We start from the raw sequence: 16,249 nt of genomic DNA, 5'->3' as shown, positions 1-16,249 counted from the left end.
TATAGGGGAGGCATAGAAATATATGTAAAGTAGATCAAAACAAAGCCCTTCTTTACATAACTGCATTTACTTGTACACTATTTCCTACACTCACTACATTATATATGTCATTTCCTGCAGCTACTTTTAACTACTCAAACCATACATTATTACATCAAGAAGTACACAAAAATTAGAGATAACATTACATCTCCCACTAAAATACTTCGTCCACGATCCCAAACTCTCGCTGCTCTCGAGATATCACGACCATTCATCGAGTAAGGGACCCATGTTAGGGATTTTGTAGGACCAACCCATTTGGCACTCCTAATGTTACACAAGGCTAACCAAACTGTTACCACTTATATCCAACAGCTTCTTAGAATTACACCGGTAACTTGAAATATACTTATCATCGCCAAGAAGGGGGGCGACATCATACTCCTTCCCCATCTTCTTCCCCTCGTACCCATCAAGAGATCTGCACCGTTGAAGAATCTGCGAAACCTCCCTCATGGACGGCCGACTCGTAGGCAATGGGCTGGTGCACATGAGCCCCAGCTTGAAAACATTTACCATTTCTTCCAAATAACATGCTTCTTTCATCTCCTCATCTAGAACGTCTGCAATAGGCTTTTCTCCACCGTAATGCTTCCACGCCCACTCCGCAAGGCTCGTATGCTCGTCCCCGCAGTTGGGTTCTCGTCCGGTCACCAATTCCAGCAGCACAACCCCGAAGCTATAAACATCAATCTTCTCATTCACTTTCGTCGTGTAAGCATACTCTGCAACAAAAACAATTTTACTGTCAGCATTGATAATCAGTTGTTCATTTAGTTATATACTTGGTGTAGCATTATTATTACCAGGGGCGATATAGCCAAAGGAACCGGCAACAGCAGACATCGTGTTAGGCTCGTTTTTCTTGATCAAAATCTTGGCTAAGCCAAAATCAGCAATTTTGGGCTCGAAATCAGAATCCAAAAGGATGTTGCTGGATTTCACATCTCGATGGATAATTGGTGGGGTGCAGTCGTGGTGCATGTAACAAAGCCCTTGTGCAGCTCCAACAGCAATTCTTAATCTAGTCGGCCAGTCCAAGACAATGTCGCGAACAGAACTATTGAGCGACAAAGCTTTTCTCTTCTTCCCATGTAGCCATCTATCAAGACTTTGATTCTCCATGTACTCATAGACAAGGAGCTTAGAGTCGTCACTCGAAATGCAACACAATAGCTTCACTATATTGGCATGGCGAACAGAACCAAGGATTTGAATCTCAGCCAGAAATTCTTTCTCCAACAAACGATCCACTTTCTTGTCATTCCAGATCCTCTTAACGGCAACATATTGGCCTGCACGATCCACAGCAATTTTATACACCTTCCCCGAGCCACCACTGCCAATCATGTTACTTTCTGCCAAACTAGACAGGATATTAACCTCCGTGAAATCCAACCTCTGGAATGAGGTCAGTTTCCATGTTGCTAGATCCCGAGAAAGCTTCTTTCTTCTGTAGTCTCTAATCAAGAACCATGTCATCAAAACGGCGATTAGGAAAAGAATCACCGCCAGGACTAGAACCACAGCAAGAATTCTTGGTGATAGTTTCTTGGTGTGACGGTATTTGGCATAACAATTGGTTAGATTGGGGATTGTGGTGGCACAAAGACTATTGTGCAAGAAACTGCTTCCATAAGCCATGTTATCAAACTCAGCTGGGATTCTTCCTGCGAGTTGATTTGATGAAAGGTTAAGAGAAGTGAGCTTCAGCTTACCCAACTGAGGTGGGATTTCACCTGAAAGCTGATTCTGTGATAAATCCAAATCAAGAAGGTCCGGCAGGGAACCCAACGCCGGTGGGATTGGACCTGATAACTTATTCCTAGCAAGATTCAAAGTAGTTAGAGATTTCCATGAGATTATCTCAGATGGAAGCTCACCAGAAAGAGAATTTCCATCAAGTATCAGAGTGATAAGCTGATGAAGGCCGGTCAATCTTTGTGGGATTGGCCCTGAAAATATGTTATTACTTGCCTCAAACACAACCAAACTAGCCCAAGACGATACCTCCGAAGGAATACTACCTGAAAACTTGTTGTTGTTGATCTCCAAGCGAGTCAAATTCCATGCTACCCGACTAGGAAGCTCGCCCGAAAATGAGTTATCACTCAGCATCAAACTAGTCATGTTTAATGCAGACCACAGGCCTAATGGTATCTCACCAGATAAGTTATTGCCATAGAGCTGCACCGTTCGTAACGACTGACAATTTCCAAGTGATTTTGGAATCTCTCCAGTTAAATTGTTGTTGAAAGCAACCACACCAAACAGAGTCCCTCCAGAACACAGATTATCCGGCAAGTTTCCGGTGAAATGATTATCGGAAACTTCAAAGGCTTCAAGCTTTGAGTGATTGCCCATTTCAGGTGGCAATGTTCCATTCAGACTATTCTTGAAAACCCGAAAATTCTTTAAGCTTGGGATTAGGCCTATGCTTGGTGGGACTTCTCCATACAACTTGTTTGCAAACAGATTCAGCAGCTCCAATTTTTCCAACTTTCCGATATCTTCTGGAATTCTACCAGTCAAGCTATTCATAGCAAGATCAATTTCAACCATATTTAGCGACTCTATCACCTGAGGAATCGAACCCGAAAATCGGTTCTTGTACAGATAAACCCTACTCAAATTCTTCAACAAGAACAACCCACCGGGAATTTCACCTTCCATATCATTGCTAGATAAATCCAAATGCTCAAGACTCAACAAATTCGTTAAATTCTGAGGTATTTCACCCACCAAATTCGCCTCCGTCATCCAAATGAACTTGATGCTTCTCAACTTTCCGAACTCCGGCGGTATAACCGCCGGTGAGAAGTCATTGTACGCCAACCCCAGAATTTCAAGATTCACCAAATTCGAAATCTCCATGGGGTAACTCCCGTTGAACAAATTCATGTAGAGATATAGAGTCCGAAGCTGAGTCAAGTTCCCGATCGCCGGAGGAACATCGCCGGTGAAGTTGTTCGCACCGAGGTCAAGGTATTGAAGTGATTTCAGCCGGTCAATCCCCGCCGGAATATTCCCCACAAACAAGTTTTGCGAGAGGTCTAAGTACTGAAGTTTTGAGCAGTTCAAAACGGCGATAGGGAAATTTCCGGCGAACAAATTGAAGGCAAGATCAAGAACTGTTAAATTCTCGAGGGTCGAAATGGAATCTGGGATGCTTCCATTAAGGTTGTAGTTCTTGAGGAGTATTCCAGTGACAAAGCCGTCGGCAGAGCACTGAATTTCCGGCCAGTGGCAGGGCGACGACGTGGCGTTCCAGGAATCAAGAACGGGGGGGTTACCCCATTCTTGTTTGAGGCTTAACAATGTGGCTCTTTCGGCGGGGGAGAATTGCGAATTTACCAAAAAGGGTACGGAGGAGAGGAGCAGGATTAAGAGGGCTAACTGGTTTCCAGCATAGGATAGGTGCGGTTCACTCATTTGTGGGCGGCGACGGCGACGGCGGCGGCGGCGGTGGTGATTTTGGAGGGAGATAAGAAGAAAGTGGTTTGAACGGTTTCTTGGTCAACTTTGGCGTTTGGAGTAATGGGATTGATTTATAAGTATTGATTAGTGTGAGAATATTAGAAATTGGATAATAATTAAATCCAACTCCAAGTGGGGTAGTGAGTGCAGTGCCTATTATTTTTTCATTTTTCAGATTTAAATTTATTTTTAAGTTCATTCCATATTATAAATGCTTACAAATATTGATTTTTTAATATATTCTTAAAAACTATTTAAATGTTCTAATTTATAAAATGATGTTATAATAAGCTTCTCTTATTGTATTAATTAGTTGTTATTCGACGCAGTCCTCGCAAATATATAAAAAAAATTATAATATAGAAAAAAAGAATTAAAATATTTGAAATCATTCTAAGCATAAAATTATTTAAAAAATATATAATAAATTTATTATTATCATCTAAGTACATTGATCCAGACAAAATAGATAAATAATGAGGAGAGAAGAAAAGTCAAGGCCCGCAGGCCCACCATTACCATCCCGCATCCATGCTTCTTCCACTTCTAAAGAAAAGGTAGTTCTAGAAACAAGACTAGTAAATTAACCGGATTATTACACTCTCCACTTCTCAAATTTTATATAATTATATATAAATCTTTTGAAAAATATATGTAACGTTGCTTTAATCTAATAAATAAGTCCCTCTATTAGTCAAAATTCATCTAATTTGTTAATAGTAATAAAAGAAATTTATATTTATTCATGATTGATTTATTACAGATCAAATAAATCTTTTTATAATTAAATTGCCCTTGTACGTCTTCATGCATTAATGTATATAACGAGGTATTTCCTCCATTATAAGGGTAGTTTAGACGATAAAAATTTGTTTGACCTGTAATAAATTAATTGAGGGTAAATACCAATTTTCATTCAATTTTTTTTTATTAATAGTAACAAATTCGGTGAATTTTATCTAACAAATAAACTTATTTATTACGCAAAAACAAATTTTATAAGTGCTAGATGTAATTTCTAAAATCACAAAATATTTACGTATAATTATATTAAATTTTATAGGAGAAGAGCGTAATTATTCCTAAATTAATTAATTTAAAAATTAGAGTACATCAGTGGCATTTCACCCAATACAGACTTCAAAGCTCTATCTGGTGATTGGTGATAGTAGGTGAGAAATTATGTTATATTTCTCCGTTTCTCTCTATATACACGAGTAAATTATCCTTTTTTTTTATTAAAAAAATAGTAATTTATTTTTTTTTATATTTTTAGAATAAAATAATTTATCTTTGTATTTTTAAAACAAAAATAAAATATTTTTTTATGAAAAATAATTTACTTATTTGCACTAACATAAGAAGATAAATCGCATTAGAATTAATAAAACAAATTAACTTTAACTATGTATAAATAATAGATAATTAATTGAAAAAGATGGTTATTTGAAGAAAAATTAGTATATTAAAGGAATTTTAAACAATTCATATTTTGCCAATGGTGGTGGTCTCTCTAGGAACATCCCACTTAATAAATACTATAAGTATAGATAATAATAATAATAGAAAAAAATGTTTAGTTTGGATTAAAAATAAAATGGGTTTGTATAATTTTAGTTTTAGATGTAAAGTATTTTCTAAGGTATTTGTGAATTTGAGTTGCATAAATGATTAATAACAAAATGAAGGATTGATGTTTTAAGATAATTGGAGCAGCATATTCTCTTCTCTTCCAAGTTCCAAACAATAGAATTAAGATTACTAATACATATAAAGTTGTTCCAAATTGAAAACCTTTTTTCTCAAAATCCAAATACGTATGAAGTATGAATTTATAATTGTTTTAATTTAAATTTTTAATAATACGGTCTTGATTCGGGTCGGGGGTCACAATGATCTCAAGGGCGGTCCAATTCATATGAGTACTTGTGACCTAAAAAAGTAAATATACATTAAACTTGTAGGCAGATCCCCAATTATGGTTAAGTTAGCCAGATGCGAAATCAAGGGGGGAAAAATAGAATATTCTCTTAATGAGTTACATACTTTAGTTCAAAAATGATTTTGAGGTATTTATAAAATCAAATGTCCATACTTGTATAGGTCCACATGTTATGATTTTAGTTTTTCAAATGTTCAATGATGGACAGTTGGGATTTCAAATCATTGGGCTAAATTTTTAATTATGTGCAACCTAAATCGAGTGAAAAAGTATATATATTCTTATTCAGTTTGAACATTTTGAGGTGTTGTAAAGAATATAAACATAGAAGAAATTTATGGTTGGGTGTTGATGGTAAAACTAGGAGAACATAGTATTGTTGGAAGTGGTTAACTCCCCCTCTCCCTCTTTGTCCCTTTTTAAAATTGAATTTCTTGTGTTTTCCAACGTGAGGAGGGCCCCTATTTATGGTTGGTAAGAAGTTGTTGTCGTTAGAGGATGAAAAATCAACCTCGTGCGCCCATTTTCTACAACACAAAACAATCATTAAAATCGTGTTTCTTTTGACTTTATGTGTGTTGCATTGCAGCTTCCTCTTTTATTGTTACTATTAATTTGTGACATACTGTCAATTTATAATAAGATATTTATTGTTTAATAAAAAATATATAAAATAATAAATTAATATTAAATTTATAAAAAATAATGACAAAAAAATGCTGTAAAAAGATAGTGAAGTAGAAGTTAGATGAATAGAAAATTAAATTAAATATTAAAAAAAGATGAAAAAGGAAAATATTAAAAAGATGCTCTTTCTTAATATATTGCATAAATTATCCTCGACCAAAAAGAATATTTTTTTATATAATTTTAACTTTCAAATTGCTTAAATTAAATTGATTTGGTTAAAAAAGATTGTAAGCAACATTTTAAAATACTCTACAACTTATTAATTAAATTGTGAATATTAAATTATTTTTCAAACACTTCAACTTTAATTTTTTTCTACTATTAAATTTTGCTTTTAAACACTCTCAATTTTTAATTTCAACTTTCTCCACAATTTAATTATAGAATAGAAAATTAGAAACTATTAAAGAGGGCCCTAATCGTCTTCATTAAAAAGAAGTAAGCCCTACAAATAGATAGATGATTGAAATTAGATATTGATCCGGGTCGAATAATGCGATCTCGTGATTCGATCTCCACTCGGGATGCCAATTCGTCCAAGACCAGATTTTGGGTTCCATGAGAATAAAAACACGAACTGTGAGCTCGTCGGGCACGTCCCCGACAATGACCCTCCGACGCTCAAGTTAGGTTGGTCGAATGAAATAGGTTCGATCTAGGAGTTCGGTCTCAATTAACGCGTATCAGTTACCTCATTTATGGCGTGTCGGGGTCTATTTATAGCACACAGTTGTACGGCAAGTACTGGGCCACGTGGCCTTATCTTGTCGGTGCGCGTTCTGATCGAACGGTGGTCATTGTCCGGGTCTTCGGTCGGTGTACGCGATCCGGATCGGGTCAAATGCGACCCGCCTGCTACAATATACGCGGATCCTGATCGCGAAATGACTGTAATACCCTTAATGAGGGGTGTTTCGATCCTTTTGTAGGTGTGATATTTGAATACTCATCAGATATAACTAGCAAAAATACACTAAAATAAAGTAATAAAATTCACATGGTTAGTCAAACTTGTCGACCGTTGAGGTTGAGAAAAAGATGTCACATCTTTATCAAAACCTGACAAATGGCAACTCAGAGGAAACTTCTCATACTTCATTATATATAGGAAACACCAACAATAATTTTATCAGTCAGCTTAAAAGATTTCACACCCTTCATCAAAAAATTGTCTTTTGCACCACATATTCTCCAAATTAGGTTTTTTATCCTACATTTTAATGTAATTTTCACTTTATTTAACATATATAGAGCTATATGTACAAAACAAGAGTAGTTTGTGTATTTTTTTTAAAATATACAGATAATTTGTATAAAATATTAATATTATTGCTGGATGTATATATAATTATCTAAAAAGTATGATTGATTTCGAGTATAGAAATTAAAAAAAAAAGGTTCAATCCCTATATTGTTGGGCAACATAGATGTACCACTCTAATTCAATGTTGGATAGTGAATCAATCAGTCATACATTTTCTGTCCCTCTTCTGTCTTTTCTATTGAAAGTTTGTCCTATGTTGTTGGTCAAAAAAATACAAGTGAGACTAAATAAATGTTGGTGGGATGGTCGAAATTCACTTTTAACAATGGTGAATTTCTTTAGGTTAGTTTGTAAACCTACCAACTAATTAATGGTGGAATGCCTAAAAACCTTGAAGATCATCATCAGTCAAAGCTTGAAAGAGTGAGGACTGAACCAATTACAACAACAATTATGAATCTTGATGCTGTCCTGCAACAACTAATCTTAACTTCAAGTCAACTTTATGATGTTATTAAAGCATGAAGCAAAAGATTTGCTCAGACCATTGAAATAAGTTATATTATTCAAAACTGATGACAACTACCTCTGCATATGATCTCAAGAGAACTTAATATATTAGAACCAGCGTATAAAAAACTCAAATTTGCCAATGAAAGATAAAAATCTAACATTATGTTTGGTTTCATTTTTAACTTGTTTTGGTGTATAATATAAAAATAGAGAGAAAAAAAAATAAAAATAAATAAGTATGTATTAAAAATAGTGTGTATGTTTAGATTTATTTTTGGAAATAATATAAACTAAATATAGTATGTTTGATGTTGTTTAGTGGGAGACAAAAAGTATTGTTCATTATCAAATTATGTCTTTTATATAAATATATGTATGAGTATGTATAAAATTTATTTAGTTGTGAGTAGATTAAAATATAGTATTTCCTATTTATTAAAATAGAAAACAAGCAAAAACCAAAATGGGCAAAAAAGTACTATTCCAAAACATCCAAAAATTAGTCAAAAATGAGCAAAACAAGCAAGGCCAAACATTGTTCATCTTTGTTTTTATTTTCAAATTATTTTTGAGACAAGTCAAAACATACATAATGTTTCTCATCAATCAAAACACCCTATCTAGGTATTTTTAACTGTTTTAACATAAATACATAAATATTATTAAAAAAGACATGATTTGATAATAATTTGACAATGAATAGTAATTTTTGTCTTTCAAAACACAACATTAAACATATAATACTTATTTTAAATTATCTCTAAAAATAAATCCAAACATACATACTATCTGTATAACACACTTATTTATCTTTGTTTTCTCTCTCTATCTCCACAAAACACAACAAAACACTCAAAAAATGAATCCAAACATTATGGAAATGTTTTGGGCCATCTCAAAATCAAAACCAAACACTTTGAAACCCCTTATTTTCCAATACAAATAGATTAAAAAAACCAGTATGTTTTACTACAATTTTTTTTTTTTAACTCTCTTTAAGAAAATAAATTAATAAAATCTATAATGCAAAAAATTAGCACGTTAAAGATATATTATCAAGCTCGACACACCAACATGCCCCCAACATACGGTATGCTAAAAGTAGTGCTGAATAATAGACTTCAAAACTCGTATTTTTTACTATGAATTCATCTATCTTTTACTCCTTTTAGAAAAAATAAATAAGTTTATAATGAAAAAATATTAGAGCATTTAAAAGATGTATTTTTCAAGCTCAACGCATCAACATTCCCCAACACAAGGTGTACTGTGGGTAGCACCGAACAAGAAAACTAAAAAACCCATCTTTTAACTAAAAATTCCATTATTTTTTACTCCTTTAAGAGCAAATGAATTAATAAAGTCTAGATGTGCAAATAAACTAAAAAAGTCATATCTTTTTACAACAAATTCCTTTATTTTTTTACTCCTCTTCTAGAAAATAAACTAATCAAATCTAGTCTCTTCCTACAGCTGGTATTAGAAAAGAGTGGGATTGTAAAAAGATTATTCATGATGATATTATCATTCACTATCTAACATCATCACATACATATCCAACAATTCATAGGGGCACTACCAGAGTGGGTAGTATGAAATTTCCTATACAGTAATCCGGTTCTAATTGTTCCAGGATTTGCCAAGTGAAATTTAATAGTGTGTTACTGTCAAGAACTCTCTAAGAGTAAGTCCACAGATTTGGTTGGGTAATTCTCCTAAAATCTGTTGGCTAACATCTAAGCTTCTAAATCCAGAGTCATGCCAAAGAGTATGCATGTGTCCTACCAAAAAAAACGACTCATGACATCTCTAATATTCACAAGTGAACATAATCCTGGCTGCCAGCTTTTTGTGTGTGTTGTCTGTGGCATATACCCTCTGCTCTTATACTTATTTTGACGTGTTCCACGCAATTTATTTAACAATAGGTATAGAAATCCATGACAAGAGTCTCAATCCCTTCTTTGTATCGGTTTCAGAATAAGCATCTGTCAATCTAGAGCACCATATTATAGACGCAAAAGTAAATAGATAGTGCATTACTCACTTACAGGATATTACCTTCTGATCTTATTTGTATTCTAATGATGGTGGAACTGAAAAATCAAGACTCTCCGAAACCTTTTCTTGTTTCCGTCATTTGAACATACCCCTTTCTTTCCACCCACCAAAAAGGCCTGCAAACCAGGAAGATGATGATAACAATGGTGACAACCCAACTCCGGTGCTTTCAGCACTTACTGATGCCTGACCGGGAATTTGCCTGATCGGATATCCAGGCGCACCAGCCACATGAGGTAGTGACTCTTCCACAGGCGCAAAGTTCTATGGTGCATTTGATAATTTCACAACAAAATCCAAGCACCTCAATCGAAGCAAGTAAAACTCCACTGAAAAGCACATCTGCAGAAAGCCTCCAGTTGCTGCCCCGCAATGATAGAGAGACAGGTATCCTCCTTATGCTGAACGTATAACATTGTGCAGTCAAAGGCAGAAAAAAGTCCGCCCCCCACTGCTATCTACGACCAACATGAGGTGCACCATATGAACAGCTTTTGAACCCCCTTATGAGACTCTCACCATTTGGAGAGGTGTAGATATCCTTCAAATAATGGAAAGCTGCACCTCCAACAACACCTGCACCAAATGCTCCACCAACATCATACAATCAGGGAGGTCTCAAGATGATTCTGGAATCCCCATTGACCACAAGTTCGCAACCAATAAGGCGTGGGTGTCTAACTGCCAAGAAAGAATCCACATCAACAGCAGATGAACACGCAAGTTGGAAATTCTAGGACAAATGGCGAATGAGTACAATATCTAGGACAAAATTTCCAACTATTTGAGCCCGATTTTCCTGCAAAAAGAAACAATCCCACTCTTCATCCTCCATGTTCCATGAACCCACCTTGTCGCCTTCCTGCTTACCTCCCTCTCCGTGTTTTATAAGTTCCACATACACCAATACCTCAGGCAAATTAGCACACCACAATCCCGTCCAACTAATGCCGAAAGATATACCCACACAAATGGCGAATATCAACTTACCACTGTATAATCCAAAGATTAAAAAGGAACAAAAATGACCAAACGTTCATGGGAGAACATAAGAACGCATTGATTTGATCCCACGAAATCAGCAATCCAGCAAATAAAAATATGAGCAGACAAAGCAAAAACTTCCCACAATTCAAAGAATTACCGATCGATAATAGAATCTCCAAATGCTACTCAGTCAATGCAATAAGGACAGCAGAAGTCACAATGCAAACAACTTAGAACAGACAGTAAAATAGAGGTAGAGTTTACCACAATCGCACTCCTCCGTCGATTGATGTGGACTGCGCAGAACGCTGGAAAGGAGTTCCTGGTGGTAGTATTACAGTCGTGAGCGAGGGAAAGGGCCTTAATTTATAGTGTTCATTTCAAATTTGAGATTTTGGGCCGAATCAATTAGGGAATATTTTGAGGCCCATTTTGAAAAAATGATGATCGTTTGGACCCTCTAAACCGACTATGTAATTTTATTTAGCAATAATTACAACCTCCTCTTCTTAGATTAAATATAATTACATGTAGATGTGAAAAATTATATTTAGTACTCCTGATATTTATTTTTGCTTAATAAATAAATCTATTTATTAGTCAAAATTCATCAAATTTTCTGATATTAGCAAACAAATAAATAAAAATTTATTTACTCCGAATTAACTTATTGCAGGTCAAACAAATCATTTTGATCAAATTATCCTTATAAGGGTGAAAATATACCTCCCCACATACATTAGCTTGCGAAGATATACTAAGGATAGTTTGGTAAGAAAAATATTTGTTTGCTCTACAATAAAGTCAGCAATAAGTCAATGAAGAGTAAATATGAATTAATTTCTCAAATCACAGGAACTGTATGTGTAATTTCACCAAATCTTAAAGAGCGAGATAATCATCCCTTTTATTTATTTTAAGTACACGCAACAAAAATATTTTTTATTTCATCGATTAATTTTTATTTATATTGTGATAAAGAATTATGAAATAATTAATATTGAAGGAAAGCTTGCTGATAATTACATAGTTATATGAAAGAAATAAAAGTCAAAATAAATTGGCATTAACTACCAACATAATTACAGTAAAACCTCTATAAATTAATACTCTATAAATTAATAAACTCTCTAAAATAATAAAATCTTCCGGTCCCGACTTGGGCCTTTGTAAAAAATCATCAAATTCGATAAGATAATAAAATAATAATTTTTTGGAAAATTCCTTTATAAATATTAGGTCCCATTAAAACTCTAAATTAATAATTCATAAATATTACAATTATAAATATTATAGTAATTTACTAAAATGTGAAGTCTGTAATGCTTTACGCATTTGATCATTCATGGATGATTTTGCGATGCCTTTTAGATGAGAAGATATGGTTGGGTGTGATGAATTATTTTATTATCATATTGAGATTTATGTAGTTTATGTTTCATTCATCATGCATGAATATATTTAATTGGGTATAATAGTTATTTAAGTGCAGCGAATTAATGTAAACATGTATATTTAAGTTATTCCAATGAATTGATACATGTGTCTATGAATATAATAGTTAATTGTAAATAATGAATTGATATTATACATGAATATATTTAATTAGTTATAAAAAATTAATTGATGCATGAATATAATCAATGAATAATATATGAATTTATTTATTTTCAATACATATGTACTAAATTTGCTGAATTTAAAAAATATCTCTTTTAATTAATAAAATATTAATTTATCGATAAATTAATATCTCTTTAAATTAATAAAATTTCATGGTCCCAAAGTTATTAATTTATAGAGGTTTTACTGTATCTTGAGTGGAGGGCAAGAATGAATGAGATGGAACATTCATAAAAGGCTGGAATCATGGTGGGCACTGCACAAACACTAGTATATATACCTACTCGCTTTTTCCCATTTGGAGGTGACAACTTTGATAGGAAAAATAAAAACTATCGAGCTACATATAAAATTTTGGCATACCAAGAATTGTTGTTATGCTCATTGTATTTAGGGTAAATGATATCTATTTTTTTTAAAGTTTGGTATAATTATAAATATTTTTTTGTTGTTTTAAAAATTACGAATACTCCCTGATTTTAACGACCGTCTAACAATTAATCCAATTCGTTAGGTTTCCTTGTATTTTTTATGGTGAACTTACTAAAATACCTTTGTAATTAAAAATTATAATTTTATTTATTTTTTAAAAAGTTATTTTTTTTTGGACTGAGTAGATAATTTTTTCAAAAAATTCCATCCATTCTGTTCAATTTTTTTATAATTTTGTAATTTTTTTAAAAGAAAATAAAAAAATACAGTAAGGGCAAATTTGACAATTTCATACCTCTATCTAAAGATTACATTATTTCATCAAACTTCAGGGAGGTATTTATAATTTTTTCAAACAACAAGGGATATTCGTAATTATGTCAAACCTTAGGGGAGGTCGTTGTACTTTACCCTTATATTTAAATATGAATAGAATAATTGGTATTTTATTTTAAATTGTGTTGGTTAATTTTGCATTACATCACATGGAATTAATTGTTGATTGAGTTTATTTATATAATGATGTAACTATTATTCCTTTAAAATTTTCATTAAACTTGATAAGTATGCCTAGGATGGCCCGACTCAAAATTGACTGAAGTCTTGGACATCCCAGCCCTTGATCCAAAATATGCAGGCCTAGGTAGCTCAGGTGACAAAGGGGTTCAGGACACCTCCTAGCTCGGTCCACAGTTACAACCCAACAAGACATTCAACCCAAAAAGTCCATATACGCTAGCCCGCTCTCTCACATGGCACCCAGTTGACCTAAGTGACAACAGACACATCAAACCAAGGAGGCTCATGTAGGCGTGGTAGGACCTTCTGGCGGCTAGGACTCCTCGCAGGCGAGGGATCTCCCGGGCAAAGAGGACTTCTACCAAAGCACTTCCAGCTAACGGGTAAGACTGTTTATCTCTTATCAAACCTTCCCAACAAACATTTACATGAATCTTGGGAGAAGGACATATCCCGAGCAGATGGGGGCACTCCCCTATAAATGCAGGTTTGGTCCCTTTAGGAGGGGGATAGCTCTCTAGACACTCTTTAAAATTTTCTCTAAGCACATTATCACGAATCTTCGCACTCTTCACCAACTTTATTCACCATTTCTCGATTTTTAATTAAATTTATTTACTCTTTTGCTTTATTTCATCTCGAATTCAATATTAATTTGTGGGTCGGAGTGCTAACGTGCTTTTGTAGGTCCCCTCTTTAGGATCCATATACGCTAGCTTCAGCCCAAGCATCAAGCGATAGTCCAGATCCATTGGACCCATGTTATTTTCACACGCATCAAAACTCATTGGAAGAAAGTTATAAACTCAACATTTCATTTCACTTGCCTCGTAAAAAAATATCATGTTGTAATGTTTCATAAATTTTGTTAAATTTCACCATTACATTATAATATCAATCAATAATGAATATGTATATAGTTAGTAAATACTAATAATGTTGCTAAAAAGCAAGATTGACTATATTTGTATCATGAGGACACGCTTCAACACGTTTACACTAGATTTGTCACTAGAATCTTCCTCCTCCAAATGAAAGAATGAGGAGGGTATTTATACTATCACAAAGTTACATTATTTAGGGTAGGTGAGAGTGGAGTACCATTTCGCCCTTCACCTATTCTTATGACATGGTTGCGATTTGTTTGTTGAGGGTATTTTAGCAATTTATTACATTACGCTAATTTGACAAGTTTAACTGTACAAAGGAAAGGAGATATTCTTCTTTTCTTGTTGGGATGATCATCATCAATGCAATTTGTTTCTGTTCCATCAAGAGCCCCCCAAATTCTTAGGTATCTCTTGCGATATTTATGAACTATAGTGAATCTTGGACTCTTCTACAAATTAATTTCTTCTTTTTCTTTTAGCAAAATATCTTCATGGCTAGGAGATATATCTCCTATTACAATTTTCCTATGGGAGCATGCCGACTCCTCCAAATTTCATGGTTGAGGCTTCTTCCCTTGACCTGCTTCTAGTTGAGGCTTCTTGCTTCGACCTGAACTTTGGTCACATGACAGAGGTTTCTCTTTAGTCCCTCTTGTTTCCTACTTTCTTGATTTTATCTCTTTATGGGGTTCGTAACTTTTATTAATTAAGTGATGATTTTTGGAGTGAAATCGTAGAATCCCTAAGAGAGTTGTTTGATAGTCCCTTTAACTTTGTGTGTCGCTCGTGACACCTTAGAGGAAGTCGTTTTTCTTTTGACTTTAGGATGTTGCATATGACACCTCAAGGAAGTTGTTTTTCTTTTGTTTTCTACTTTTCTTAGACTTCGGATTATTGCGTACGATACCTCAAGGAAGTCTTTTTCCTTTTATTTTCTTAGACTTCGGGTGTGGCGTATGACACCTCAATGAAGCTTTTTTTTTTTTAATAATTTTCTTAGACTTTGGGGTATTGCGTATGAGATCTAAAAGAAGTCTTTTTTCTTTTATTTTCTTAAACTTCAGGGTGTTGCGTATGACACCTCAAGGAAATTATTTTCTTTTAGTTTCTTGGACTTTGGGGTGTTGTGTGACAACTCAAGAAAGTCATTTTTCTATTTTTATAGCTTCATATAATGAAGACTATTTATTTGATATCGAGATAAAAAAAAGATTGACATTTCATTTATTGGAAAGAGGTCACAAGGAAATTAATACATCTTGAAGCCTCTAAACACTAAACCACTTGTTATTCTACCCTTTTTCTTAATTATCTGCTTCCTTGACGTGCAACCTCTTGTACTCGATCATTTTTGTTACTGGATTCAAGATATGGTACCGATGATTCCAATTGTTGGCGAGTCGTCACTATCCCATCTTGGTTCTTCAACATTATCAATTCTTCCACTGTGATCCAAAAATTTCTTGAAAATATATTCTTTTTGAATCAATCTTTCTATCTCATCTTTTAAATTATAACAATCTTATATGCTATGCCCCATCTTCATGAAATTGACAATTGTGGGTGGTGAGGCTGAGAATTATATATAGTTGTTTCTTAAATGTGACATGCGCAAATAATAAATTCTTAAATATTTTTTTGTGAAACGTTTTTAAGTATTGGGAGATGGATGAAAAATAAATTGTACGAATGATAATGTTATTTATAAATTATATTGCAATTCAATGTTATGTAGTCGAAAATAATAATGTTGCATTAAGTGTTACAGATCGTTGGAGATAACAAAATGGTAAAGTACCATAAATTATA

General features: G+C 33.8%; 1 protein-coding gene and 1 pseudogene across 1 annotated transcript; both read right to left on the bottom strand.

Annotated features, from left to right (window-relative positions):
- Positions 1-30: 30 nt before the first annotated feature.
- LOC105173316 (kinase family with leucine-rich repeat domain-containing protein) lies at positions 31-3,579 on the bottom strand. The gene is made up of 2 exons (XM_011095038.3): positions 849-3,579; positions 31-767 (listed from the first exon to the last, which is right to left on the bottom strand). Exons 1-2 carry the CDS (start codon positions 3,472-3,474, stop codon positions 316-318), a joined length of 3,078 nt encoding a protein of 1,025 aa, XP_011093340.2. The 5' UTR covers positions 3,475-3,579; the 3' UTR covers positions 31-315.
- A 5,844-nt stretch (positions 3,580-9,423) lies between these two features.
- LOC148789310 (mitochondrial import inner membrane translocase subunit TIM17-2-like) lies at positions 9,424-10,596 on the bottom strand (annotated as a pseudogene).
- Between the last annotated feature and the right edge of the window lie 5,653 nt (positions 10,597-16,249).

Source organism: Sesamum indicum, linkage group LG1 (assembly GCF_026168435.1).
Source record: "Sesamum indicum cultivar Baizhima isolate 11 linkage group LG1, ASM2616843v1, whole genome shotgun sequence".
Taxonomy (NCBI): domain Eukaryota; kingdom Viridiplantae; phylum Streptophyta; class Magnoliopsida; order Lamiales; family Pedaliaceae; genus Sesamum; species Sesamum indicum.
The sequence above is the reverse complement of the archived record's forward strand: the minus strand, read 5'-3'. Positions and strand labels throughout refer to the sequence as shown.